General features: G+C 31.9%; 2 protein-coding genes across 2 annotated transcripts; one reads left to right on the forward strand and one right to left on the reverse strand.

The window, feature by feature from the left end:
- Nucleotides 1-8507: 8507 nt before the first annotated feature.
- On the reverse strand, nucleotides 8508-12476 carry LOC119637977 (innexin inx7). Its single transcript, XM_038034475.1, has 4 exons — nucleotides 12153-12476; nucleotides 11865-12045; nucleotides 9009-9540; nucleotides 8508-8924 (listed from the first exon to the last, which is right to left on the reverse strand). Exons 1-4 carry the CDS (start codon nucleotides 12384-12386, stop codon nucleotides 8600-8602), a joined length of 1272 nt encoding a protein of 423 aa, XP_037890403.1. The 5' UTR covers nucleotides 12387-12476; the 3' UTR covers nucleotides 8508-8599.
- Nucleotides 12477-23278: 10802 nt separating this feature from the next.
- Nucleotides 23279-26180, forward strand: LOC119642263 (innexin inx2). The gene has a single exon (XM_038041353.1). The coding sequence runs from the start codon at nucleotides 23635-23637 to the stop codon at nucleotides 24733-24735; it is 1101 nt and encodes a 366-aa protein (XP_037897281.1). The 5' UTR covers nucleotides 23279-23634; the 3' UTR covers nucleotides 24736-26180.
- The last annotated feature ends 660 nt before the right edge of the window (nucleotides 26181-26840 follow it).

Below are 26840 nucleotides of genomic sequence, written 5' to 3' on the forward strand. Positions count from 1 at the left end.
ATGCATTTGATATGTTTCGGATGCATTGCACAGTAGTGTTGATTACATTGTTATTATGTCATGTCCACTGTCAGAATTCGAGCACCATTTAGGTGAGTGAGTGTAACGTAAAAGGTCAATCTTGTTAACAATAAATAGAACATGTTTCAAAAAATATTATAGAATTTTAATTAAAACATAAATTTTTTGTTTTTTTTTTTCTTTATTTATTGATTTATTTTTTCATTCTCATTATTACGAAATTGAAAAATATACGCTATGAGAATACCATATAAAAATCATGTTCAAGGTCAATGCCAAACTAATCCGAGGAGATTATTTGAATTAATATATTCGTGAAATATGTTACCATTTTGTCTGCCTATGAATGTAATCATTGGTTTCGCTTTGTCATATTAAACACAATAACGCGTTACGTTATTAAAAGAAAAACATTAAAATGAGATTTCCATAAACAACAATTAAAAAAAAAAAATAAATAAAAAAAATTTGTTGATTTTCCGTATCTGTCTGCAATATGTTAACTAAACATCCTCTGCACTTAACCTTGGTTGTCTTGTTGTTGGTTTTGTTGTTGTCGATTTTCATTGTTATTTCTGTTATTCTTCAGCTATGCGATGCGTTCTGGTTTCTTTGCGATTCCTTTGAAAAATAACCGAATGCTACTTTTGCTTACTTGTATGCACATTTTAAGAAGATTTTCTAAACGAAGGCATGCATCCAACGTATGTGTTTAGTCAAATTGACGCTTTTAGGGATTTCCTTAGAAATATTGTCATGATTATAAATATTTTAAAGAGATTTCAGAAGATCAGCACATACTTTTAATGTGTACATATATATACCCAAATACATGTGTTTGTTTACTCAGAAATATATCGTAAATAAATGTAAAATAATGAAGACATTATTCTATAATATTAGTCTCACTTTACTTGTGCCTTTCAAACTTTCTCTGTCAATCTCTTAACAAGGAGATGTCATTTTCACGCCACGCATGTTATTCCCGATACCGGAAATATAAATAACCTTTTTGCGTGTATTTATGCTTATGAGAGAAAATATTTCACAATAAAAATATATATATATGCATATATTAAAGAACAAATGGCTAGCTAACGACGACTAATCGCCACACCTCATGTACTGTAATCAGTCCACGTCAAATGATAATATTGTCAAATTCATCATTACTTAGCCTTTTATTGTAAATTAGTAAAAACATCATAGTGGACCACGGCCTACCGGAATCAGACGTTATTTGGGGAGTGATCGAAAACATGGTCAACGCAGTCGATCGCTCTTTACCGATCCGAATCATTTTCGATATACATAGTTCGCTGTTGAGCCAAAACACATCAGTGTAACAAATTTCAGCAAAATAACTGAAAAAATGGCGATCTGTGGATTGACCACAAGGAATCAAGACGGAAGTGCGAACAAGCTTAAATCGATTCAGAATCAGTTTGAAAAGGTGGTTGTATCTCAACTCTTACTGAGTGTTGCGTACATTCGCACAAACTTAGTACAATTGAGTCTAACACACACTGTACTAGAGACGCTGAACTTGGCAGGAAGTTAGTGTTAAGAGTGTAAACAAACTCAGACTTTTCGGGGTGAAAGTAAATTTAAAAAAAAAATTTTTCATATGGAAAAAAGTTTCCCACGCTACGCATCTTGCGGACCATCAGGTTGGTTTCCATTTTTCAGTAACAACACTTTCATGCGTAGTCATGAGTCCAAAACATTACTTTTCATGGGAGCTTTAAATCCCGATATCTATCCTAAGTCTAAACAAGAATCTTTTTTCCGATTTCAAACAAACGAAGATCAATTCAACGAGTGTTTCTTACAAAAAATCAACAACAAATACAACAAATAACCTGAAAGTGCTAATCTCTGGCATCTCTTCCTATCTCTTTCTCTTTATACATTTCCTCCGGACCACCTAAGCAATTCCTCATATTGAAAACAAGAGAAAATATGTAGGATTGTCTAAGCCCGTGTTATCGCAACGCTCTCCGTAATCTGCCAGCGTTGCAACTATGTTTCTGTTATGCACAAACTGTTTGCGATTACTTTCAAAATAATCGAATGCTATGAGGCTTTACTTTTATAGATTTTAAAATGAATTTTCCAACGACGATATGCATCCAGCATTTATGTGCTGTGTTCTGTTAAATTGGACAATTTTAGATGTTTTCTTGAAAACACTGTCACGGTCATAAGTATACTTACATTAACACATACTTGTAATGTAAATAAATATTTTTCTCAGATATATACGTATATATTTACTTAGAAATACGATCTATGCTTTAGTAGTAGAAAACTTACACGGAAAAAAACTTTATCTAATTTTATGATTAACGTCTTAGAGGAATTGTTATCAACCAGAGAGAAGACCTTGCATAAGCTTTTCACTATTCTTTAATCAGTGATTGTCTTCACAGTTGCGGACGGGAGAATGTTCACAACAGGCAATATATAGACAGACAGACGGACATGCTTAAGTCGATTCAGAATTTAATGTTGATCAAGATATATATTTAGATTTAGTTATATAATATATATATTTTGTGGATTCTCTGAAGTTTTTCTTTGAGCGTTGCACGCGTTTCGACAAAATGAATGCACCTCTCTTGCTTCGTTGATGGGTATAAAAATCATGCTAATCGTGCGACTTGAGAAATGCCAATAAGAGTCATCGCATACCCATTAACCGGTAAAGCAAGTGTAACACTTTGGTAACCTACCGCATAACAAAGCTACCGATATTAACGAGAATTTTTTCCCAAGAAGCATACAAGACCGTAGCAGCAAATCCGAAAGTCTATGCTCTGAGATTGAGCTTCTTTCCATATATAAATAGTTAATTAATCGAGGACGAACATCTCTTAATTTTCGATATATATATTATGTGTTAATAAAAGTAAATCAATTTCGAATTCTCGTTGATCGCTGGTTAATTGCATTAAAATTTGCTTAGCATTTTTGTAAGTATTAATCACTGAAACCGCAAATCGACAGCAGATGACAGGTGGCTATATAACAAAATTTTTTAATAAGTGGCTCAAAGTTGCGATTAAATACTTTGGAGGTGTCTCCTCAAAGGCTTGTATGACTGTTCAATATGATTGAAGCGCATGAACGCAAAGACGATGGTTTTTTTTTTTTTCGTTCCTGTTGGACCCAAGTTTTGATTGGCATTGGCATTTCAATCCACATTTTCTTCTTTTTTTTTTTCAATATGAAGAATTGCTTATTAAAAGAAAAACTCATTGAACTGATCTTCGTTTGTTTGAAATCGGAAAAAAGGTTCTTGTTTAGAATTAGGATAGATATCGGGCTTTAAAGCTCCCATGAAAAGTAATGTTTTGAACTCATGACTAAGCATAAAAGTGCTGTTACTAAAAAATGGAAACCAACCTGATGGTCCGCAGGTTGTGTGACGGGAAAAAGTTTTTGTTCATATGAAAAATTTTTTTTCTAAATTTACTTTCACCCCGAAAAATCTGAGTTTATTTACACTTTAACACGTTTCCTGCCAAGTTCAGCGTTTCTAGTACGTGTTAAAACTCATTTGTATGCCAGACTCAATTTTCACACCCTACACCAGTTGCGTTACAAGGGTGTACTCAGTATAATAGAGTTTACTTTGGTCGCAGCTTAAATGAGCGTTCATTCGGTAAAAGTTTAACCGAATGGGTACACAGGCCCACTAGGCTGCGGCCATTACCCTTGAGTGATTGATCGTTTAAAAAAAAAGTATATAAACAAAAAAAAAAACAAAAAAAAAAAAAGTCTTATACTTAGAGTAAGGTATCTACAAGAGTATTCAAAAATATATCTCCTGAAGAGTTCTGAATACCAATGAAAAACTTTCAATAAGAAAAAGTTGTTTACTTACGATACGTAAAATCCGAAGTGTTTGCCATGGGATACATTCTGACAATCGTTTGAATGAACACTTTATGTAAAATAATTTTTTGATATAGAAAACTGAAAAAAGTCAACCATTTCGAGATAAAATATAATGAACTTAACTCATTGGAAGGCTTATTGTGTACTTGTTTCTGGTTGTGGAAAACCAGTTTTGTTTTGCAAATTTGTTGGTTTATGTTACCAAATAAAAACGGAGGGGGCATAAAGAGCTTATTTTGAAAACTTTAGAAATATATTTTAAATTTTACATTTCATTTTTCATTATATACACGTACTATGTAAATATATTGAAATTATCAAATAATTCTGTGACATATTGCGGTCAATAACAACCTGTCATAGGAGAATTGATTTTATTTATTTATTTTTTTTTTTATTCTTTAGACGAAAATCATAAGAAAAATATCTAAATGCAGCTCTAAGAAGCACTTATATATAAACGTGACTATACATACATACTAAAATAAAGTTTGCTAATGATTGAAAAATATAATAACCATAAAATACAAATAATGAAAAGCGAACAAGATAATTAAGTAATTTTCGAGTAATCATTAATAATAAAATGTTTTTAAAAAATTAAAAGGTTAAAATCAAGCAAACAAGTTTCATCTATCACACCTTTACTTACTCCTTTATTCCAAAAACAAACACTGATGCTGATCACTAGCCGTTAATTTTCTGCCAAATGATTCCAAGCTATAATCCCAAGCATCACCGTTCTTAGTCAACAGTTTTTAAAAATAAAACAAGTAAGAATGCTATGTAGTGAGACCAATCACTAGATACTCTAAGCCGTTTCTTTTAATTAACTATACATCAAAAATTATACGCATAATAATAATGAAAGCTCTCATATTAGAGGATACTGAAACGTCAAGGTGATCGAAATTTCGAAAAATTAATTTATTTATTAAAGCTTTCACTACTTGCCAGTTGCTTCCGTCATAACAAACCACAAATTAGGCTTTCTTTTGGCATATAAAGCCTTAGTTTTCATTCGTAACCTTATATGTGTTGGCATCCAAAAAATAGATCTACAAGATCTACATCGATCCCAAATTCGGCAAAGTTAATTTTTATATCAAATTATTATTATGAACGAATTCTCATGAAGAACATGAGATAATACGCGACACGGCCACCTAACCCCCCTCCATCTTCGTCCTTGCATCACACCAATAGGGCCGCCATCGATATTCAACATTATCATCGATGTCTCAGGGGTGGTTGAACATACCGCTTTCACTGTTTGTCACTCGTAACGGTTTATCGGCACTACCCTTCGGATGAAATAGAAAAAAGTAAGTTTTTCCTAACAAGTTATAAAAAATTAAATGATAATTTATACAGTTGAGTATTGCTTAACCATAGTACTTTGAAATGAAGCAGTCAAAATTTCACTTAGCATCCTGCAGGATTATTTTTTTTGAGTAAAGGGCGGAAAACGAATTTTTATATCTATTAGTAGAATGTTTAGTTCTAGTGCCAAGTGTCATAGCACGATGTGACTCTTGAGATTGATCGAAATAATCATTTTTATACCGAACCACAATATTATAAAGTAAGATATATAGAGTAAAGTTCGGCATAGCTCATTTCGGCCTATTGTGTCGAACAACCCCTAAGCTACGTTCCCTTCAATAGAACACAAAATGTCTATTTGCTATCTATATTTTTATATTCATCAATTTGTTGTTTTATTTTATGCACCGCGCATAACATGTCATTGTATAGTTTTTATGTTGAAACGGTGCAACAACAACTTACATAGCTTTAGCAGGATCCTTCTTTTTAGTCAACTTATTGTGCATTCATTTTTCTATATAACATGCGCATATATAATTTTTAGATATCATGAATTTCATATGTTATTACAATCTAGTGTTATTTGTTGCTATTCTTTTATTTTAAATACGTATATCAGACTATATTCTTTGGAATCAGTATTACATATAGAACATTATCACCGCAGAAATGTATTACTTACACAATTTCCATGATATCAAATGTTCGTCACTGTTAGCGTACTTAGTACTTTCTACCTTTTTCCCACCTCACTACCTTTATTTCTTCGTTCATGCCCTCCTTTTTCCTATATAGATTAAGCGATCACAAAAACAATTATTACAATATGGTGTCAGATCATACATAAAATTTTTCGCATATTCTTCAGTTCGATTCCTTTTCACATCTTAAAACGTTTAAAGCATCGATTTTAGTGAGACTTTATTGAAAAATATAACACAAACATTATAATTGATATTTATTCAATGTTTTCAGCAATAGGTCAGCGTTTTTACTCAAATTCTTTTAAAATTTGATTTACGCTTTCTCGACGTTTGACATTTGTTTTTTCTCCTCACCAAAGAATCCATTTCGCTTCTTCTTTTTTTTTTTTTCCTTCTTCCCAAGTTGACAAAAACTTACCCTCAGCATCTATAACTTGTCAACGACTCGACCTTCTACACGGTTGTATTTGTAAATAATATTACAAAATATAAGGACAGTTACAATATGTTAAAATAAATTAAATATTCTTTCTAAGCTAAACTTTTAATTTATATGGAAAAAAAGAATTAAAAATATTTTCAATGGCATTTTAAAATGAGAATTTATTGATTTGCCTTAATTCCCAATGAATTCATCGGTTTATTATCGCTTAATTCGAAAAACACCTTTTGAACCTTTGTAATTTAGATCATTTCAATTTTATCGTAACGCAGATTAAACCAATAGACTACAACAATTAAAACCAATAAAAATCTACATATGTTTTATATTTAACAATAGAAAAACTTGTATTCAAGTTTCGGTTTTCCCCACGCAAGAACGAGAAAGAGAGAGAGAGATAGAGAGAGAGAGAGAGAGAGAGAGAGAGGGCAAGAGACATTTGAATGAAATTATTTAAAAGGTGCAAATATAAATTTTTTATTTATTTTAATTTATTTATTTAGTTCTTTTTTTTTTTTTTTTTTTTTTTTTTTGAAGAGTCGGTAAAGACCGAAGAAGAAGAAGAAGAAGAAAAAGACTAAATAAATGTGTTCTTAATTTTTGCAAAAATATATATTTAGTAAGAATTCATTACAATTTCAATTACAAATTAGTCGCGACAACCACGTACATTGGCTGTTAAGCACATAAGTGTAATAAATGTGCTAATCATTTATTTACTCAATTAAAATCATTTAAGAGGTTAAATATGCAAATGTGAACTCTTCTTCTATTCATTAAATGAATACATAAATTGCTTAGAAGACGAATCATATCAAGACTTTATAAAAAACAAATACTATCGTATCGAAGAGAATCAAAAAAAAAAAATAAATAAATAAATAAAGAAGAAATCATCTTTAAATCTCTGCCTTATTCCACTCGTAGCGAATCCAACACGTATCCTTGCATAGCACGATTAGAGGATCAAAAGACTAAGCAACTTAATTAAAAAATTTCAATTTATAATGCATGTGACTTGTTACGTGTTGTACACACACGCCCACACACGTACTGACATACGCATAACCCGAATAAGGGTTCATTGCAAATACAGGAGTGCAGAGTCAAAATCACTTGCAAGTGTATTAAAAGCTAATGACTAGTTATATGAGAAAATTCTTTCTTTTTCCAAATGCAATAATCGAGCGATAGAAAGTTTTCATCATTTACGTACAATGTGAAGAATTCAAGTCTTTTGATTGGAATAGGACAACGCTTGTCCAGAGTCGTTTCTAAATAAAAAAAACATTTATATTTGTTTGAAAAGAACTCACCTGATGGGAGTTTCAAGAGCTTATTATTCCGCATTACTCCCTAACTGATTACACAAGATCAATATTTATAAGCGCATTATAATCCAGCTTTCATTTTTAACAGTTTCAATTTCCATTTCTATTATAAATTATTATTTTTTGTGAATGTGTTTGCTTCGATCAAACCATATGCACAGGCACAAAGCTTTTTCAATTCTACTCGCTTTTGCACCCAACAAATAACACATTTTTATACCTTATACCATTTGTGGTACAAGGTATATTAAGTTCGTTTGGACGCGTACGCCCGTGTTACATATAAACACCCAGATTGATTTAAATTGATTGTGGGTTTTCTGAAGCTGCCTTTCAGACGTTCCAAGCGTTTACGTAAAATGAATACACGCCGCATACTTGGGTGGCGGATATACAAAGGAAAAAATTAATTTTCCATTCCATTTGACCAGGCGGCGGTTTTAGTGTTATGACTATTTGTTAATACTCATCTACTCCGTCACATTCCATACAGTCTGGCATCGTCTCGACTACAAGAATAATTTACTTTGATCCGTTTTAGCTTTTATTATTATTATTATTATTATTATTTTAATTTTAGACTAATGAATTGAATTCTTAGACTAAAAAAAGAGACATTGAGCACTAGCAACACAGGCTATCGGCCTTAATTACAAGTTCAACATATCATCAACTGTTTCATTGTGAAACTGCACTGCCGCTTTACGAAATAAAATCTCTAATATGTAAACAAAACATATTTTATTTTATTTTTTTTTTTTTTATTAAAATTTTCGCAGTTACTATAATCTAGAATATTTATTTACAAAGAGAAAATAAAAAAAAAATAAAAATAAAAAAAAATGGCCTTTGAACGACACAACTACTAACTACTCTAACTTATTGGTTCCCTTCTCTTCCAATAATGGCGAACCTATTTCGTCTATGCGTAAAGTTTGCAAGCGACTAGGACCCAGATCGTCATCCTTTGGCGAGAGCTTAGCAGCGTTGATGACGTTCTCCCTTTGTTCACTTGGAAACTCACTGGATAAATGATAGATAACCTTATTGAAAACGAACTCGGACAAGTTGCTGCGTAAGAAAAACAGATATGTCCAATTTGAGAAATTGCATTTCTTTATTACAGCTGTTAGCTCGTGATCGTCTATTTTGCCAGGCTTAGCCCAATAGAATGAAATACGAGTGAATTTGATGCTAAATAATTGCAATTGATAAACATAAGAGTTTTAGGGTTTTTTTTTTTTTTTTAAATTTCAAATCTCGGTTTGAAAAACTTACTTTTTGTAAAAGAGAAAAGTTGAAGCCCGCCACACTAGGCCGAGTAGAGTGAAGAGGAAAAGGAAAGCATACCAAAACCAAAGAATGGTATAAATTTTCTCATTGATTATATTTAAAGCCATAACGCAAAGAGTATCGTGCATTTGTAATGACCCACTGCTACCATATTTATGAAAATGGCATTTAGTAACTTTCGGGAAAACGATATCTAAAGCGTCCATTTGTTCAGTCCAACGTTCGGCGTAAACTTTTGCACCCAAGCTATAAAAAGCGCCACCCAAAAATAAATTTGTCCAATAGATTTGTAACATAAGATTAAGTAAATTTAATAGCTCCGCAAAGACCATATGCGCTCCCCACGAATTATTTAAACGCATACGTTCAATCATCGAACGACGTATATCCTTAATACGGCATTCGGTCTCTTCCAGGCAAGGCATAGACAGTTGGCCGTATTTTAAGCTTCTCTCTTTCAAATATTTCGATAGGCTTACCATTTTTAAACCATAAACCAAAGCTTTAATACGCCCACCTAATATAAAGCAAAAAAAAAAAAAAAAAGTATAAGGAAACAAGAAGGCAATTTGTAGTCGGGCAAGGCCGACAGGTAGATACCCTACACGACTTCGCCTAGTATTCGTTCACTCGTTTTGATTATAATACACTAAAATTTACAAACATTATTTTCATGCAAAGGGATACTTTTGATGGAAGCCCGCATATTGGAGGATACGCACAACAGCACATGGCGTGCTCCAAATTAATCAAAATTAATTTATATCCCAAAAACAATTTTCATTTTCCATCATAAAAAAGTAAAAAATAGACTTTCTCTCCATATAAGGCGTTGCTTTTCATGATACCCCTCTATATGTTAAAAAAATGGACATGCGGAAACCCAATTCCCCGTCCCTACTTTTTTCTGCTATATTGCTACTGTGGACCAATTTTCATCATAAGTTATATAAAAAATTAAATTTTGTTCTGAAGGACTTATTCATGAAAAATCTTATATGGAATGGGTACCTAGAAATAGGCCCATGCGATCCGCTTAATTATTCCGTCAAATTACTATCACGAATCATCATAAAATATTAACAGTTAGACCTTTTGAAGGGATTATATTTTCTGGAAATCCTTATATGCGAGGGTATCCCAAAAATAGACCTACGTGGATCGAATTAGCTAAGGTTGATTTATTTGTCAATTTATTATTATGAAATGATGTTCACCATCAATTATTGAAAATTACATCCTTTTATCACATAAAGATTCAGTTTCGTAGAAACGGTTATAAAAGAGAGAAACTTTCAAAAAATGTCGCAGCTTAACCAAATTTTTCATACCACGTTACAATGTCGAAATGCTATTAGTCAGTGGCTTTTGACAAGAGATAGCAAAAGTTGTAATCTTTTGCCCCGTAACAATTTTTCAAAATAAGGCGTTATATGGGCAGTGGTCGGAAAAATGGAACGACCCGAATCATGTTGAATAGCGTTCGTCCTTGACCCAAAGCATAAAATTTTATCGGAATATCTCAAAAATTATGAACGGTAGATTGAACACAAATTTACATGGACATGGGAACAGACGGGCAGACGGACAAACGGACAGACAGATAGACGAGCTTAGATCACAACTGACGTAGGGTATAAATACGAAATGACGTATAAGAAAAATCTACATGAATGTTAAAGGATAGTAGATTAGAAGTGAGCTAAAGAAGAACTTAAATAAAAATCTATAGAATTTTCATTTCCAACCGGATTGTACGCCTAGGGAAATTTTAAACGGTCTTAAATGCATTTGATTTTCTGAAAATGATTGTACATACATATATATGATTTTATGCGGGGACTTGAAAGGTTAAAGGCATGTTTCTCCAGGCACGCAACGTAATTGTTTTAACAATGCCTTGAAGAGATGCGGCAGAGGAATGTTCGAAAAGGTTTTAAAACTTTTTTAATGGAACACTCGCTACTCGTAGAGAAAAAACGCTTGTTAAAAAACCCTTTGCGTTTTTTTAGCCACACGTATGTAGATTCCGTGCTGTTTTCTATCTAGATTGAAATTTGGACCAACCACGTACTGAATACCGCAGAGTCCTTCGCAATATCGTCTCTAGTATTGTTATCTTTTTTTTCTAATATTTTTCAAAAATAATTGTTTTTTTTTTTTAATACTTAAGTAGTAGCGTTTAATAATTTTCTCGAATATTATTATGCTGTTACATTCCTTTATGTTCCAAGAAGAGAAAATGGCAAAGAAACGATTTTTTATATATTAGGCTCGCACTGAGAGATCATTGACAAAAAGCCAGTGAGCGTTGATTAAAAGAAAGAAAGAAAGAAAGAAGAAATGTGCAAATTTTTTAACGTTCAAGATAAATTCTTGGAGGTCAGCTGGATGTGTGTTTTATTACGCATTGTTTCAATCAAATTGAAACCATCACTAGAGGAGACTACAGCAACAGCAGTTAATTGAATTGAAATGAAAAACGCGACTGCCCAGTCGGTGCTCGTGCGTCGTACATCTATAGCGAGTGCTTAGATGATAAAGGTACCGTTTGGGCATATATAGCGAAATGAAATGCAAATGCATTTTTAATGAACAGCCGGCCCGTTAATCTTGGCTTTCTTTTTCATTTTTTCTGTTTTTGCAAAATTGAGGCAGAAAATCGATAACTAAATTATTTCTGGGATACGCCTGATTGAATCATCCTAGAAATTCACATGAATTGAAAGTGTATTGTTTTTATCTTGTTCAATAATATACGCTTTCGGACGTTCTTTTAATAAACCGTTAGACTGCATTAGTTATTAGAGTAGAGAGAAGAGAAAATGCTGTAAATATTACCTTCCCAGGTTTTCCATAAAAAATGTGGTATATAAAAGCATAAAGCTTGGCCGAACAACAAGAATGGCACCCATTGATAATAAGCGTGACGTTTAATCGGTTCCTCGTAGATCTCATAAGGACCAATGCCCGGTTGAAATATCGCACCGTTCGATAAAGCGGTATTATTTAAATGGCGTACCTATAGGAAAACACAAAATACAAAATATTTATTGCTATTGTGTGTGTGTGTGTGTGGGTGTGCGCACGCGTATGTATATATATGACCACAAAATTTAATACACATACCACGGTGAAGGTGGAAGTAAAAAAACAGTACGTATTAATGACATGAACAGGCACAGTATCCGATATGCATTTAATGTGTTCGCCAAAATATTGACGAGAACAAACCAATATCGTAGCTACTATCAATATAATAAATGTCCAACGGTAATGCAATTTGAATATCGTATTATCTATCGTTACGCGTTTCGGATTAAATTTTAAATACGGTGAAACCGCACTAAAGGCGTGAAGCATTTTTGTGATTAATTTAATGCTATTTTTATGAGAGAGTTTTCTTACATATATTGATATTGATATTTGTATTATTTCTTTTCTTTCCTTTGTTTTTTTTGTTTTTTTTTTTTTTGTTTAATATTTTCTTTTAATTTCTTATTTTTACTTCTTTCTATAACATGTCGTAGCTGTTTCCTTTTATGTACTAATTAACTTATTATGTTATGTTATTCACATCAATGTAGAATATTTCCATTCTCTCGCCTTACTTCACACATATGTACATAAATATTGAGTTTTTTTTTTATCAAAAATTTAACAATCATTGCACTTATCATTGTTGTTGCTATTTTTTTTTTTTTTTTTTTTTTTTTTTTTTTTTTTTTATTATTAAGTTGAAAACTTTATTTTGATAAGATAACATTTCCCTTCTGAAATCTGAGCTAGAATTTCTCAGCAAATTCTATTAACCAAATGCATGTAATATTCTCATAGGCAGCTGGCCGAGTAATAATTGCCACAAAGCCTTTGACTTTGATAACTGAAGTTTAATTTTTGTTACTATTATTATCAAAATTAAATGAAAATAAGAACATCATTATACATATTTATGTACATAGGATAGTAATTGGAATCCATTTAACTCGAATTTGTTATTATTAATGTTGTTAGCTTTTCTCCCGCATAAAATTCTGTGGGAAGAAGAGTTTCTTATACAAACTTTTCTCTATAACGGCAACAACGCCTCTTAAAGAGTAGAACAATCACTATTGCAGTCCATCCTATTATTCCTGAGGTCTACCATCTGCCATTGTTTAATGGCCTCATGAAATTTCGCGGCAACCACCGTCAACACGGCACTCCCGGGTCATACCCAATGGTCGGGCAAGAAACCGTTCATGCCGGTAGTCTGATGAAGAGTGCATCGTAATGCCAGGAACAATGCTACTACGGATAATCTGATCCTATTCTACATAGCTACGTACGAAGCCGAAACCACGTTCGCCTTTGGAACCGCTACACATCCCGGAAAACCATCCAGCACACTATCATTTCTCGAGAAAGTAATGCTTCCGAATATGTCACCACACAGTACATACTCAACTGTGCCCCAGCCCTCTAACACCTCGTAGTATCATCAGAATTTAAGTAAATTTGATGGCGTTTATGACAGGTTATCGAATGGAAGGCGAAAATGTGCTTTTCTCTCGGAAAACAGAATCCTCTTCCAATACTCTTCTTAAGCATCCAAGAGAAAAGTCTTCATAAACCTTAAGCCCTTCTTTGCCAAGTACCTGAGCAACTGCAATAAATCAGGGCTTCAAACCTAACAGCTACCATTTATAGGTGGGCATTACGAAAACGTGATCCTTCGAAAATTCACGTAAGTTTCGCCCCACAGACAGACAGACAAGCCTAAGTCTACTTGGAAAGTGATACCGAATCAACCGGGTATGCCTATGTCAAGTTCTCTTCAGTGTTGCATACATTCGTAATATAGCCTTGGACCACATGTGGTGTAGGGCATATTTAAGGCAAAAATGCTGTTATATCTTGAAGAAGTCGTCACGACTGCAATCGTTTTTTTTTTTTTTTTTTTTTTTTTTTTATCTTTCGCGTTTGAAGTCGTTTTTATTGATTGTATTTCAGGTTAGCATATGTTTCAAAAATTCAAATAATTAAGCCAAAAGAAAAATCATGACACATTTATTACTTCAAAATAAATTACAATTTTGCAAATATTTTATGTGCCATTTAAATTTTCTTAAGTGTACATACAGTGCAGTAATATAAGAGTTACTTAAAAAAACAATAAAAAAATAATAATAATGAAAGTATATCTCCAACTACATATATTATGTATATATATTAAGTATATTATGTGTGTGCAGGTGTATGTAACTCTCAGAAGGACTTGAAATAAATTCAATTTTTTTTTTTTGTTATAGCCATCGATTTAGAATTACTCTCCGAATCGATTTAAACATGTGTGTCATTTACCCACTAATATAATGACATGTTTTGGGTTACGAATGATATGAATGTCGCCCCATATATATAATGCCTTTCTTCGAAATAGTCATTACGAGAAAAACAGTTAGACTTTTGAAAATTTTTCGATAAAAATCGCTAAATATTCGTATTTTCGCATACGAAATTGATGTGGAAAATTTCGATTAAACCATGGTACTTTTTCGAACCGGTTCGTACCGCAGCCGCTTTTCTTACGAGAAATGAGCTTCTCTATGGCAAAGGGATCTATTTTTGTTGTAATAAATTTAGATCATATAATCAAATCAAATTGTCTTATGGATCCCCTTCTCTCTATATAGCTCATCATTATTATAAATTTAGCCAGAGAATAAATTCTAAAACTAAAATCTTAAAGCACTAGCATCTAAAACTGTCGGTTTTATTAAAAACTCGACCGCACTTGAGATTTGAACCCACAACCATTAAGTTGCTAGTCGAGACTCTTGCCTACTCGGCGGGACTCAGGCGGATTCATGATAAAATAATCCTTTATATGGCAATAAAATCAAATTTTGAAAACTTGACAACGAAAATAGATGCCGAAGAAAGCGATTTTGCTAACAAGTTCTATCTATCTTATAAGAGCTCTCACGGACAGTGCACTTTGCCATTGAAACAAAGGAACATATAATTTTTGTGTTTTTATCCCGTAAACAAAATAATGAAATCTATTAGATAAACAATGCATAGATAGGGGATGTACAAGTCGTTCTTGAATGATTACAATGTTTTTACTTATTTTGTAATGAATTCGTTCCTTTAAGTGTAACTTGATAAGCCTGTTGCTTAACATTACGACAAACTCAATTATCTTACGCAATACTTAAGATTTTGTTATTCCATCACTTTCAGTTTGTTAAACTATCGCCTATTATCGCTTACATCGAGTTTACACATTTATGTTTCTAAAATTTTCAAAATATCTTTATGTATATTATATCACCTATGAACATTACATTTTTATTATAAGATTTATTTTTTTTTTTTTTTATATACTTAGTCCGGTTACGTACAAACACGCTTTAAATGTAGAAAATTTAAATCAGCTTTCTCAGTGCCTGGTATATGTAATTATAACTGATAGTTATTGACAAAGATATTGTAAAATTTATTTAATTAAAAATTATTTAATAAATTATTGCAATAATTTTGTTTTTTCCTTTTTTTTTGTTTTGTGAACTTGTTGCTTTGAACTTTTGAAATCAGATTGTAATTATTATAAATAACTGACATGGATTTTATGACTGGCTGGCTATTAAAGTAAAAACATTAACTGCAAAAAAAAAAAAAAAAAAAAAAAACAGCTATAAACTTTTAGTTGTGCAAATTTTAAAGTATTAAAATAATCGCAAAATTTGCAAGTTTTCTTTCACATACCATCAAAAACTTGAGGAAAAAATTTTAATAGCAATCCATAACAAAAAACCCGTATCGAGCTTTACCAAGAGAACGTAAACAAGAGCAAAAAAAAAAAAAAGATATTGCGAGTGCAATGACGTCGATGTAAATGTAGCAAAAAATAGGACATTGCTTGTCTGGCGGGAAAACAAAATTCAATGCAATGTTACCTTTTTGGATATAACAAATTTATAGAAGATCGTCAGATGAAAAGTTCAAATTAGATAATCTATCTCTATCTATCATATTTTCTTAAGGCAATATTTGCCTTCTTACTAAGACTTTACTTTAAATGTTCGACACTTTTTATTGCTTACTATAATTATGAAAATGAAAAGAAATAATTATTAAGTGCACAGAATTGTTTCACGTCACATTGCCTCTGCATCTAGTTGTATCCTAAACAATATGTGGTACGTAGGGAACTTGAAGGCTGTGCGAAGGTATGTAATAACCAGAAAGACTTAAAATAGATCAACTTTTTATTGTATCGATTAATTGAGAGTTAGAGTTTTCTGAATCAAACTAGGTTCACCTCTCTCTCTCTCTCTCTATCCTTCTCGTTTTCTTGTCTTCCATATACAGGCCGCAAATTTCTAATGAAATTTGCTTCACTAAGTAATTTTGGTCTGAAGACGAATGTTGTTGCCAACAGTTCGGATCGGACCAAAGTCGATATATGCATTACTTTGTTCCATAATCCGATTATCGCTAAAAATGCAAAGAGTTCCTTGACGTTTCAGTCTTTTTAAAATTCTAATCTCTATTAGATTTCTGTTTTCCAAATTTATTTCACAATGCGTAAGAATATTATAGGCGAGCAAGTGCAAGTGCAAGTGCGTTAGATAGCCCTCACCACTTCGCCTAGTACAGTTATTCACTGGCTGTGGTAATTATACACCAAAAAGTACAAATTACATTCATGCGAAGGCATACTTTTCATGAAAGTCTGCATATCGTAGTATGCCCGAAATATCGCATGACGTAATCAAAATTTAGCAAACTTTGTTCACTTCCCAAAAATTTTATTAATTTGCATATACCGTCATAAAAAAAATATTTAAAGTACTTGCACGTAGGTTAATATTGAAAATGGGAGAAATCGCTCAAAGCACACGACTATAGTGCAACCTAAACTGAGAGAGTTTCTCCTCTCTCATAAGCATATAGTAGAAAGTTGACGACAATTTTCCAGGATGATGCATTAAACGAAATTTTAATTTTTTATACTCATCATCGAAAGGTGAGGGATATATTCAATTCAAATCAAAACGTTTGCAACGCCCAGAACGAAATCTTAGAAAGCCCACAAAGTACATACACTCTCGAACAGCATCAAATTCTGAATCGGTTTGGCTGGCAGAAAAACTGGAAATTCTCGTACGCAGACTGGTGTCGAAAATGGGCCAAATCGGTTGAAGGACACGCCTATACTACTCCGTTTATCGCATGTTTATATCCGTGTTGTACCGTAGTACCCGCAAAAAATGAGAAACATGACCACATCTACCCAATATTGTAATGCAATAAAATTTAAATTTTTCTTCGCCACCTTTATAACGCGCAGAAGCAAGCTTTAAAAGCTCGATGAAGTATATAAATTCTTCGTCAGTTTTAAATTCAGAATGCAACGTTCTGTCCTTCTATCCATCTATCTATCTGTTAGTCCAAAAATCTGTTCGTACACCCAACTCTGTAGTATCTATGGTACACCTTCTTCCATTCGCCAAAGAAAATATATCGACCTACAAATGCGCGAAAGAGTTTGAAAATGGCCGAAACAGGTCAAAGAGCATACAACCAAAACTGAGAACACTTTTGCTTTCCGTATCTTTTGCTCGTTGCTCATAAACTATAAAAAATACGTGATATGAATTTTCACAAAATTATTCTAAAGGAACCAAAAAATTAGCCGTAAATTAACGATAATAGGTGATAAAAGTTTCGGCCTCAACTGAATATAATTTTCTTTCTTGTTATTTCATTTCTTTCGGACTACAGCTGAATAGAATTTTTTTATTCGTTAGAGGGACATTTCCTAGCGTTGTAGGGCCTGTAGTCCCTGTCTTTTTTTTATTTTCAAAATTAGGTCATTAACCTAAGGTTATATTATAATTTAATTTTTTACCTCAACTTATGTAAACGTAAGTGTTCCGAAAACAAGCAAGCGACGAACACAGGCATATAAGTAAATCATTTCAGAATCGTGTACCGCTAAAGCATTCATATAAAATACAATCATATAGTATAACCTACGGTTAGTGTGAGTAACTTAATGACTGTTTATTTGTTAATAAGGGAAAATCTTTGAAAGAATTGAAAGTGCCTAAGGTCACTGTAGAAATTATCACATATTTGACTAATAATAAATGTAATTTGTCACTAATCGTTTTGTTTAATCTGATAACATGTTTTTTTGTTTAACTTTAACAATTGTGTCATAAGATTTCAAAGAATCTGTTGTGTTAGAGTCATTGATTATAAACATTCGGTTGATGTTAGTCATGGAAAACAAACGGATACAATTAGTTAGTTTATTATATGCGTAACTATTTGTTTAAAATAGGGGAAAAAAAAAAAAAAATATATATATATATATATATATATTTTTTCATTTTTTAACTCTCATCTGATAAATGATTTGTTTGACAACTTTATTGCACAGCACGTAGTATAATAGAAATCACTACATATCTTGCTTGAAACATCAACAGGTTTTATCTTAATATAGATAGGTAAATAACTTTGCCTACCTAACTTATGTAAATTTTACGATCGACTCGAAGGGAACTATTCAGTCAGTGTTGTGATAAAAATGACAGTCATTTTCGTTAAACTATCTGCAGTCAGTCAGTAAATAATATTTTTAATAATGTTTTGCTTGTAAAAGTCGTTGTTGCCAACTAAGTGTATAGTACTGTATATAGGCAAATGTTAAGAAACATAATATACTGTCTGAGTTTATTAGCCTTTAAAATTTCACTTGGATCATCGGATACATATAAAAAATGAATTTAAAAAAAAAAAAAAAAAAAAAAAAACAAAAACATTAAAAAAGAATGAAAAGAAACATAAGAAAGAGAAATACGATGACAAAGGTCTACTACGTCAATATTTAGCATTATTGTGTAAATAACACACACACAACAGGTATTCTGATCTTTCTTTACATCTATTATATAGAAATCTGTTATGTTTATTTGTTGGTTATTGCTTATAAATCGAACAGTTAAGTTTAAAAAGTCGAGTCAAATAACTTCCTTCATATGCGTAAGATACAGAATAATTCTACAGTTAGTCTTACCCGAACCGCACGGACATCTTCATCCTTTGCGTCTAAAAATAACATATCTCATCATCTCGTTGAAGCATGAAGAGTAAAGTTAATAATCCATTTGCGGGAAACTTTACTTCTCTTATTCCATTTGAAGACAAATGGTGCTGACAGTTAAACAAAATATAGAATATCGTGAATATATTATGTCCCAAGCAAACCCAAATGTATGCCTGTAACTCTACACTCTTACATGAAGAGATCAAAAACGTTTAACTTCACACGAAACATTGTCGAACGTAATCAAATTAAACCGACAAAAACTAATGCGGTTCGGTACAGCAATATCCGAGTCATGTCTAACAACCGGTACTTTATACCGATTCAGAATGTCAAGCGACTATTGCTCAGGGGTTTTACCGAATATTTTTGAAAATTTCAGTTTTTTTGCACGTTATATGGGCAATGGTCGAAGAAGTGATCCAATCCGAATCATTGTCAATAGCATTTGGACTTATACCAAAAAAACACGTCGGTATACCAAATTTTATCAAAATATCTCAAAAATTACGATCAATAAGCTGAACACAAGAAGATCAGATGGACAGAGAGATATAAGTTTTTTTCTCCTAATAATATGAACAATTACAGTCGAAAAGGGGAAGAGATAGAGAAGCGACCGTAGCCCGATGACTGTGTGCGTAATCAGTAAAGGCTACGTTTTTACCGACCGAGCACTGATTATAACTGCGACCAAAGTAAATTCTCTCACAATGGGATTTGGAATCTCCGAACATTGACGTTGACTACTCATGCGAGGTGAGATTCAAAAAGCGATTTTGAATGGATCGATATAATAAAAGATGGGTTTATCTCAAGTCCTTCTGGGTGGTAAATACATCCCGCACAAGCTCAATATATCCTTGCACCACATATGGTGTAGAGTATAATAGCTGGCTTAAATTGAATTATATTCTTTTACACTTGTACAAGGTGACCATGTGAATTGCTACAATATGAGCCCTTGCTATTAGTTTGTTGTTTATGACACACTAACAAATTCCAGCAGATATTACTCGCATTTACTTACTGATTGCACCTATTAAACCTATGGGGTCCTTTGCAATAAAGGTGGCATTTATGGTAACATGTTAAGAAAGAGAGCATCGTTAAGGTCGGATAATCAAATCCACAGTTTAAACGACAGTTTGGACCAACAATTGCATTCAGACATAACCTAAGTCCTCGATATCGATAGAAGATTATATTGTATAGGCGCTATAATCCCAATATTCATATTATAGTAACTTGCCATCGAAAGCTACTACATTTTGTGTCGTATAATAAGAAAACTTTGTCCAATCCATCAGTTTGCGATACTTTACTTTCGATTTCTATATATTTGAGGGAAAAACGATATAAGGAAAATGGAAACAGTTTAAGATTACAAAAGAAAAAAAAAAAGCTCGGGCTTGGTTCGCATTACATTTCTACTTCTTATAATCAAGTGATCTAGTTTGTAGGCATGATAACTTTTCCAACAACCTAATAATGTGCTGTTTTCGAATATAGGCAATATAACGTCGTTATTAACTGGACGATTCTTACGTGCTATTCCTACTGCTTTTTTTTTTCTCGGTTTTTACGTTTAATGAATTCCCAATAGTTTGATAATATATATATATGTATATATATATGTATATATGTATGTTTGTATGCATGTATACATATATGATTTACTTTTGCATACGTCTCGCTGGCAGTTTTGACTTTCTTCTCTATGCATCACATACGATCTTTGACTACTCGTACAATACTTCATACAATTGATACGTGATTTAGAACAATTTATTCAATTGATTTCAACAATTTCTAAGAAATTTTTTTTTTCTTTTTTATCATTACACGCTTACGTGCTTTCTTTCTTTCATAGGCCGCAGAAATGGATGAAGAAGTTGAATAAACTTTTATGATAGATATATATATGTATATATATATATATATATATATATATATATTATGCAGCTATGAAATGCTGCGACATACTTATGTAGATTTTCATGTTTTAAAATTTTTATCCCTGAAACTTTTCTCATATATTTGAGAAATTATTGCTGCGTAAAGACAGCTTCACTTCACTTGATTAATGTATAATAAAAGCAAATGGCAAGTCCACGATATCCCATAGTAATGCTTTTTATAATTCTTGGAATTGTAAAATCCCTTATAAGATCTTACGCGTACATAAAGGTTGTCGCAGTCGCTAGCTCTTATATGAAATTGATTTATTTTAAAGAATTCCCATAGAATGGATAAATATTTATTACACCCATCGCCGAAGGATGAGAGGTATATTTATTTTGTCAAAACGTTTGCTACGCCCCGAACGAAGCGACCCCACAAAGTATGCACATTCTTGATCAGCATCAACTTCCAAATCGATTTAAGCATGTCCGTCTGTCTGTGTGTGTAATGTTTATTATAAACATTCACCGGGTCGCAAAAATGAAGCTATTGACTTCAAATTTCGCTAAGACATTGAAAGTTCTTGCACGCGGTTTGTTATTGAAAATCGGTCGAAGGACACGAGCACAGCATCACGTAAACTGACAATATTTTGTTTTTTTTTTTCTCAAAAGGAATGAGAAATTGATTTTTTACCCATTACTCATAAACTACAGCAAATAGATATACAAAAAATTTAAACACATATTCTTTGGGCGATGTTGCAGCATTCTTGCACAAAAATGGGAAAAATTGACCAATTGACAACCCAACATTACAATGTATCAAACTTGAATTTTTTTTTCAAGACCTTTATATCGATGTAGCAGTAAGCTTCAAAAAACCCATAAAGTATACAAATTCTTGGCCAGTTTCAAATTTGGAATACACCTAAACATGTCCGCCTGTTTGTCTGTCCATCTGTGCGTTTGCGCAACTTTGTATTTAGTATTTATGGTAAACATTCTTCCGTTAACAATTTTTAAGTGATAAGCCTATGCAACAAGGACTTTTATTATGGAAATATAATAAATCACTCGCGCCCACTCCATTTTAGAGAGCATGAAAATTTAGTTCTTTTACTTTTTTTTGTCATTTTTAAGATAAGGGTGTTGGTGGGTATACAAAATTCGATCACGACCGAATATAATTTTCTTACTTGTCTTCCTGAGTTTGGAATACATAGGCATGTATTCCTTTTCGTCTTCAAGACGAGAAAATGACGAAAACTGAATACACTACGGTATATAAGGAAGAAACACAATTAACGAATATGTAACGAAGACGACAAGCTTATATTTTCGATTTAATGAATCAGATGAATGCAGTTACTTTAAGCTAAAAAAACCTATTATTGAAGAACGCAACTGGCAGCAATTGATTCAATGATGTAGCTCGGTCATCTTACTTCAAAATGTGAGTATTATTATTATTGGGTTCGACAAATGACGAAGGGATTGTTTCTTAATGAAAACAAACACACATTTAGATACAATTTGGGTAACTCTGATTTTGTTCAACCAAACAAGATCCACCCCATAGATAGATATAATAATAAAAATGTATGCGTATCCGTACCTTTACGTTTATATACATAAATGTGTATTCGTGCACGAAGCAGGAGCATTGTTAAAGAAAAATTTAAAAAAAAAAAAAAAAAAAAAAAAAAAAAAAAAAAAAAAAAAAAAAAACACTCCTAACGCTTGCCACACTCTATAGTTAACTCTCTATGTTAACGTTTATAACCGCATCAGGTTTTTCTTTCACATCCATGCTTATGCAAACAAATACGTATATAATGCATAGAATACATAAAAATAAAGAATAAAAAATTTAAAAAAATATATACCTGTTGGGTCTCAGCGATTTTTCAATACGCACAATTCTCTTAAATCTCTCTCTCTCTCTCTCTCTCTCAGTACGCAAACATATATTCTCCGCTTGCATAGCTAGAAAACGAATACACAACAAAAGCAAACATTTTATCTGACGGAGCGAACAAGTGAGAAAGTCACTCAATTTCTGTGATAAGTACAGAGACAGAGTATCGTCTGGTTAGGGATCAAACAAAACAGTTGAAATTTTCTACTCGAGGTGTACGTTTAGTGACGCTGTCACCCAACGTATATATATATATATATACACACAAATATACATATATTTACAAAAGAAAAAAAAAATAATAATAAAAATAAAAATAAATAAATAAATAAAAGTAAAAAAAAAAATTACTGAAAGCATTCCAAAAAATAAAGATTATCTCGTTTTAGAGAAACTCCTTTCAAGCCCGATTACGAATTGTTTAGAAAATAATAACGCGTATGGTTGTGAAGTTAAATCAAGTGTTTTAACAGACACAAAATATTTATCCAAATTTAACTCAATTGGATGCGAAAACAAAAAAAAAAACAAGTACAATTTTCGTTACGAAGAACATCTTAACAGACTTTTGTTTTCATTTCTTTCTTTTTTTTTTTTTTTTTTTTTTTCCTTTTTTTTTTCTTTAAAATATAATTTAAACATTTATACGCTTTTTGTTTTAAAAAAAACTGCAACGAAATGTTTGATGTATTCGGCTCCGTTAAGGGGCTATTAAAAATCGATCAAGTCTGCATCGATAACAATGTATTCCGAATGCACTATAAAGCAACGGTAATCATATTGATTGCCTTCTCGCTGCTAGTGACATCGAGACAATATATTGGTGATCCTATTGATTGCATAGTGGACGAGATACCGTTAGGTGTTATGGATACCTATTGTTGGATTTATTCTACGTTTACAGTGCCTGAACGTTTGACTGGCATTACCGGTCGCGACGTTGTACAGCCGGGTGTCGGTTCGCATGTCGAGGGCGAAGACGAAGTCAAATATCATAAATATTATCAGTGGGTATGCTTTGTATTATTCTTTCAAGCTATACTCTTTTACGTGCCTCGCTATTTATGGAAATCATGGGAGGGAGGCCGTCTAAAGATGTTAGTCATGGATTTAAATAGTCCAATTGTGAACGATGACTGTAAAAAGGATCGTAAACGTATACTGGTGCAATATTTTACCGAAAATCTAAATCGTCACAACTTTTACGCGTTTCGTTTCTTCCTATGCGAGGCTTTGAATTTCATAAATGTAATCGGTCAAATTTATTTTGTGGACTTTTTTCTGGATGGCGAATTCTCTACGTATGGCAGCGATGTCCTAAAATTTACCGAAATGGAACCAGACGAACGTATCGATCCTATGGCGCGTGTATTTCCGAAAGTAACTAAATGCACCTTCCACAAATACGGTCCATCCGGTTCCGTGCAAAAGTTCGATGGACTTTGTGTACTACCGTTAAATATTGTTAATGAGAAAATTTACGTATTTTTATGGTTCTGGTTCATTATACTCAGCATTTTATCTGGAATTTCATTGGTTTATCGCATCGCAGTTGTTATGGGTCCAAAATTGCGTCATCTGATGTTGCGTGCCCGGTCACGTTTAGCCGAAGTCGACGATGTCGATGCAGTTTCAAAGCGTTGCAATATCGGCGATTGGTTTTTACTTTATCAGTTAGGCAAAAATATTGATCCCTTGATTTATAAAGAAATTATGTCAGAGCTCGCTGTCGAGCTGAGTGGGGTAAATGTTACTCAAAAGCAACGCATGGAGGCTTAGATAGTATTATTTTCTCTATTGACTATCTAACTAACCCTGTTACTATTACTATTAATTAATATACACTTTTATAAAAATAAAAACAAAAAAACAAAAAAAAAATAAAAAAATAATTACAAAAATTACAAAAATTTCATAAACAATAGTAGACTACTTGACGGCGGAGCGAAACTCCAAAACTCATTAAGCATGCGTCTATACGATGTAAACGTTTCATTCGTTTACCACAATCGCTGTAAATGTTTATGACATTAGTTTAGTATTGAATGCTTAGATTTATAAAATTTTTTAGATACAATCGAAAAAACAAAAAAAAAAACAATTTTTTCTTTTAATAAGTTATAATAATTTATAAAATATTTAAGAAACTAAATATTAGTTTAGGAGTAATTTCGAAAAGTTCACTCAATTACTCTGAGTAAGATACAAAATAAAAATGTAACTCCAAGCAACTGCCGTTATTACGCAAACACAGATACTTTATTTACGGAGCATAAAACCAAGAGAGCTTGGCTTCTAAGAGTAAAACAATAAAGTAGAGAAGAGAGAAAGAAGAGATTGTTGCGCTTAGAGTTTAGTTTAGTTGAGAGAAAACCAAAATCAATATGGCTGCGCATGCTTTTTCATAACTTACATCTTATTAACCGTCAATAACGTTACAACATAATACTTAAGAGAAGAAAATGAAAGAAAGAAAGAAAGAAAGAAAGATCGGTTTTAAAAACAAATTCTTTCAGCATTTAATGAAAGCCAATAATCTTTCTTTTTTTTCTTTCTTTTTTTTTTATTCTTTCCGTAAAGTTGCTTCCAGTCGAAATATCTCCTAGATCTTATGGTTAAAGAAAAAACCGGTTTGCGAACAAGTTTTAGGATGAGCTGAATTGAATTATGGAATAAATTTGAAAGAAGTTCAGGGCTTTTTTCGACTATTAATGTCAATTTATATAGTTTTTGTAATTTTTTTTTTTTCCTTGTTTTTCTTAAGCTTCGTTGTTTGTGTCATTAATACGCAAATGCTTGATATATAGGATAATTTCAAGCGAATTGAATTCTTAGAAGCAACAACCAATTGATTGAATTTTTCGAAATTATTCGAACTAAGGCAAAAAAAAGCAGTACAATTCTTTTTTTTTTTTTCTCTCTCTTTTTTTTTTTTTTTTTTTTACATTTTCGACAACGAAATAAAAGACAATACTTACAACAGACTTTTACCAGTAACCGTTTTACTAAAACATTCCGAAGTAAACTTTATATACATATAAACACTTATACATGCAAATAAATATATATGTAAATATATATTATATATTTATGTATGTATATGCACTACAAAAACACATTAATTGCCTGCCATAAAACTTCATATCACTTAACGATAATTTATTATAGAATGACTGTGTTTAAGAAATGATTTAGGTTTCAAAAAAAAAAAAAAAAAAAAAAAAGGAAAAACATTTTTTACAATAAATGGAAAATAAATTCATTTAATTTTTAATTTTTTTCTGCGTTTGCTGCAACATCGAGTGCACTTTATTGTTGTTGTATGTATTGTATATAAATGAAAAATAAAAAAAATAAAAATAAAAATTTTTTAATTAAAAATGATAAAAGACAAAAATTGAAAAATGACATTTTTTTTTTTTTTTTGTTTGATAAATATTTACTTATGCCATAATAAACTGAAATATTTGAAAAAAAAAAAAATGAAAGAAAAATATAAATAGACAATACATATAACACTCAAATCTTATCTTATCACGGACAAGTTAGCTTTAAAAAGTGAAAAATAACATAAAAACTAAAAGATGTTCATTAGGCAAACAATCCTAACAACAATTTCAAAATTTTACATCAAGGCAGAACCTTTAGTTCAAAGTAAAAAATAATAATTACCCCACTCATTTCCTCCTTCTTTTATGCCTTTCATGCGATACATCGTTTAAAAAAAAAAAAAAAAAAAAAAAATTAAAATGAAAATAATTTATAATCGCTATGCCTCTTTAAAAAAAAAAAAAAAAAAAAAAAAAAAAATGTGCCAACGGTTTAATAAATTTTGCCACTGATCGAGTGATCCACTGCCTTTATTTCACACGTACGTACGCACG

Source organism: Glossina fuscipes, unplaced genomic scaffold, assembly GCF_014805625.2.
Source record: "Glossina fuscipes isolate IAEA_lab_2018 unplaced genomic scaffold, Yale_Gfus_2 0, whole genome shotgun sequence".
In the NCBI taxonomy this organism is placed as follows: domain Eukaryota; kingdom Metazoa; phylum Arthropoda; class Insecta; order Diptera; family Glossinidae; genus Glossina; species Glossina fuscipes.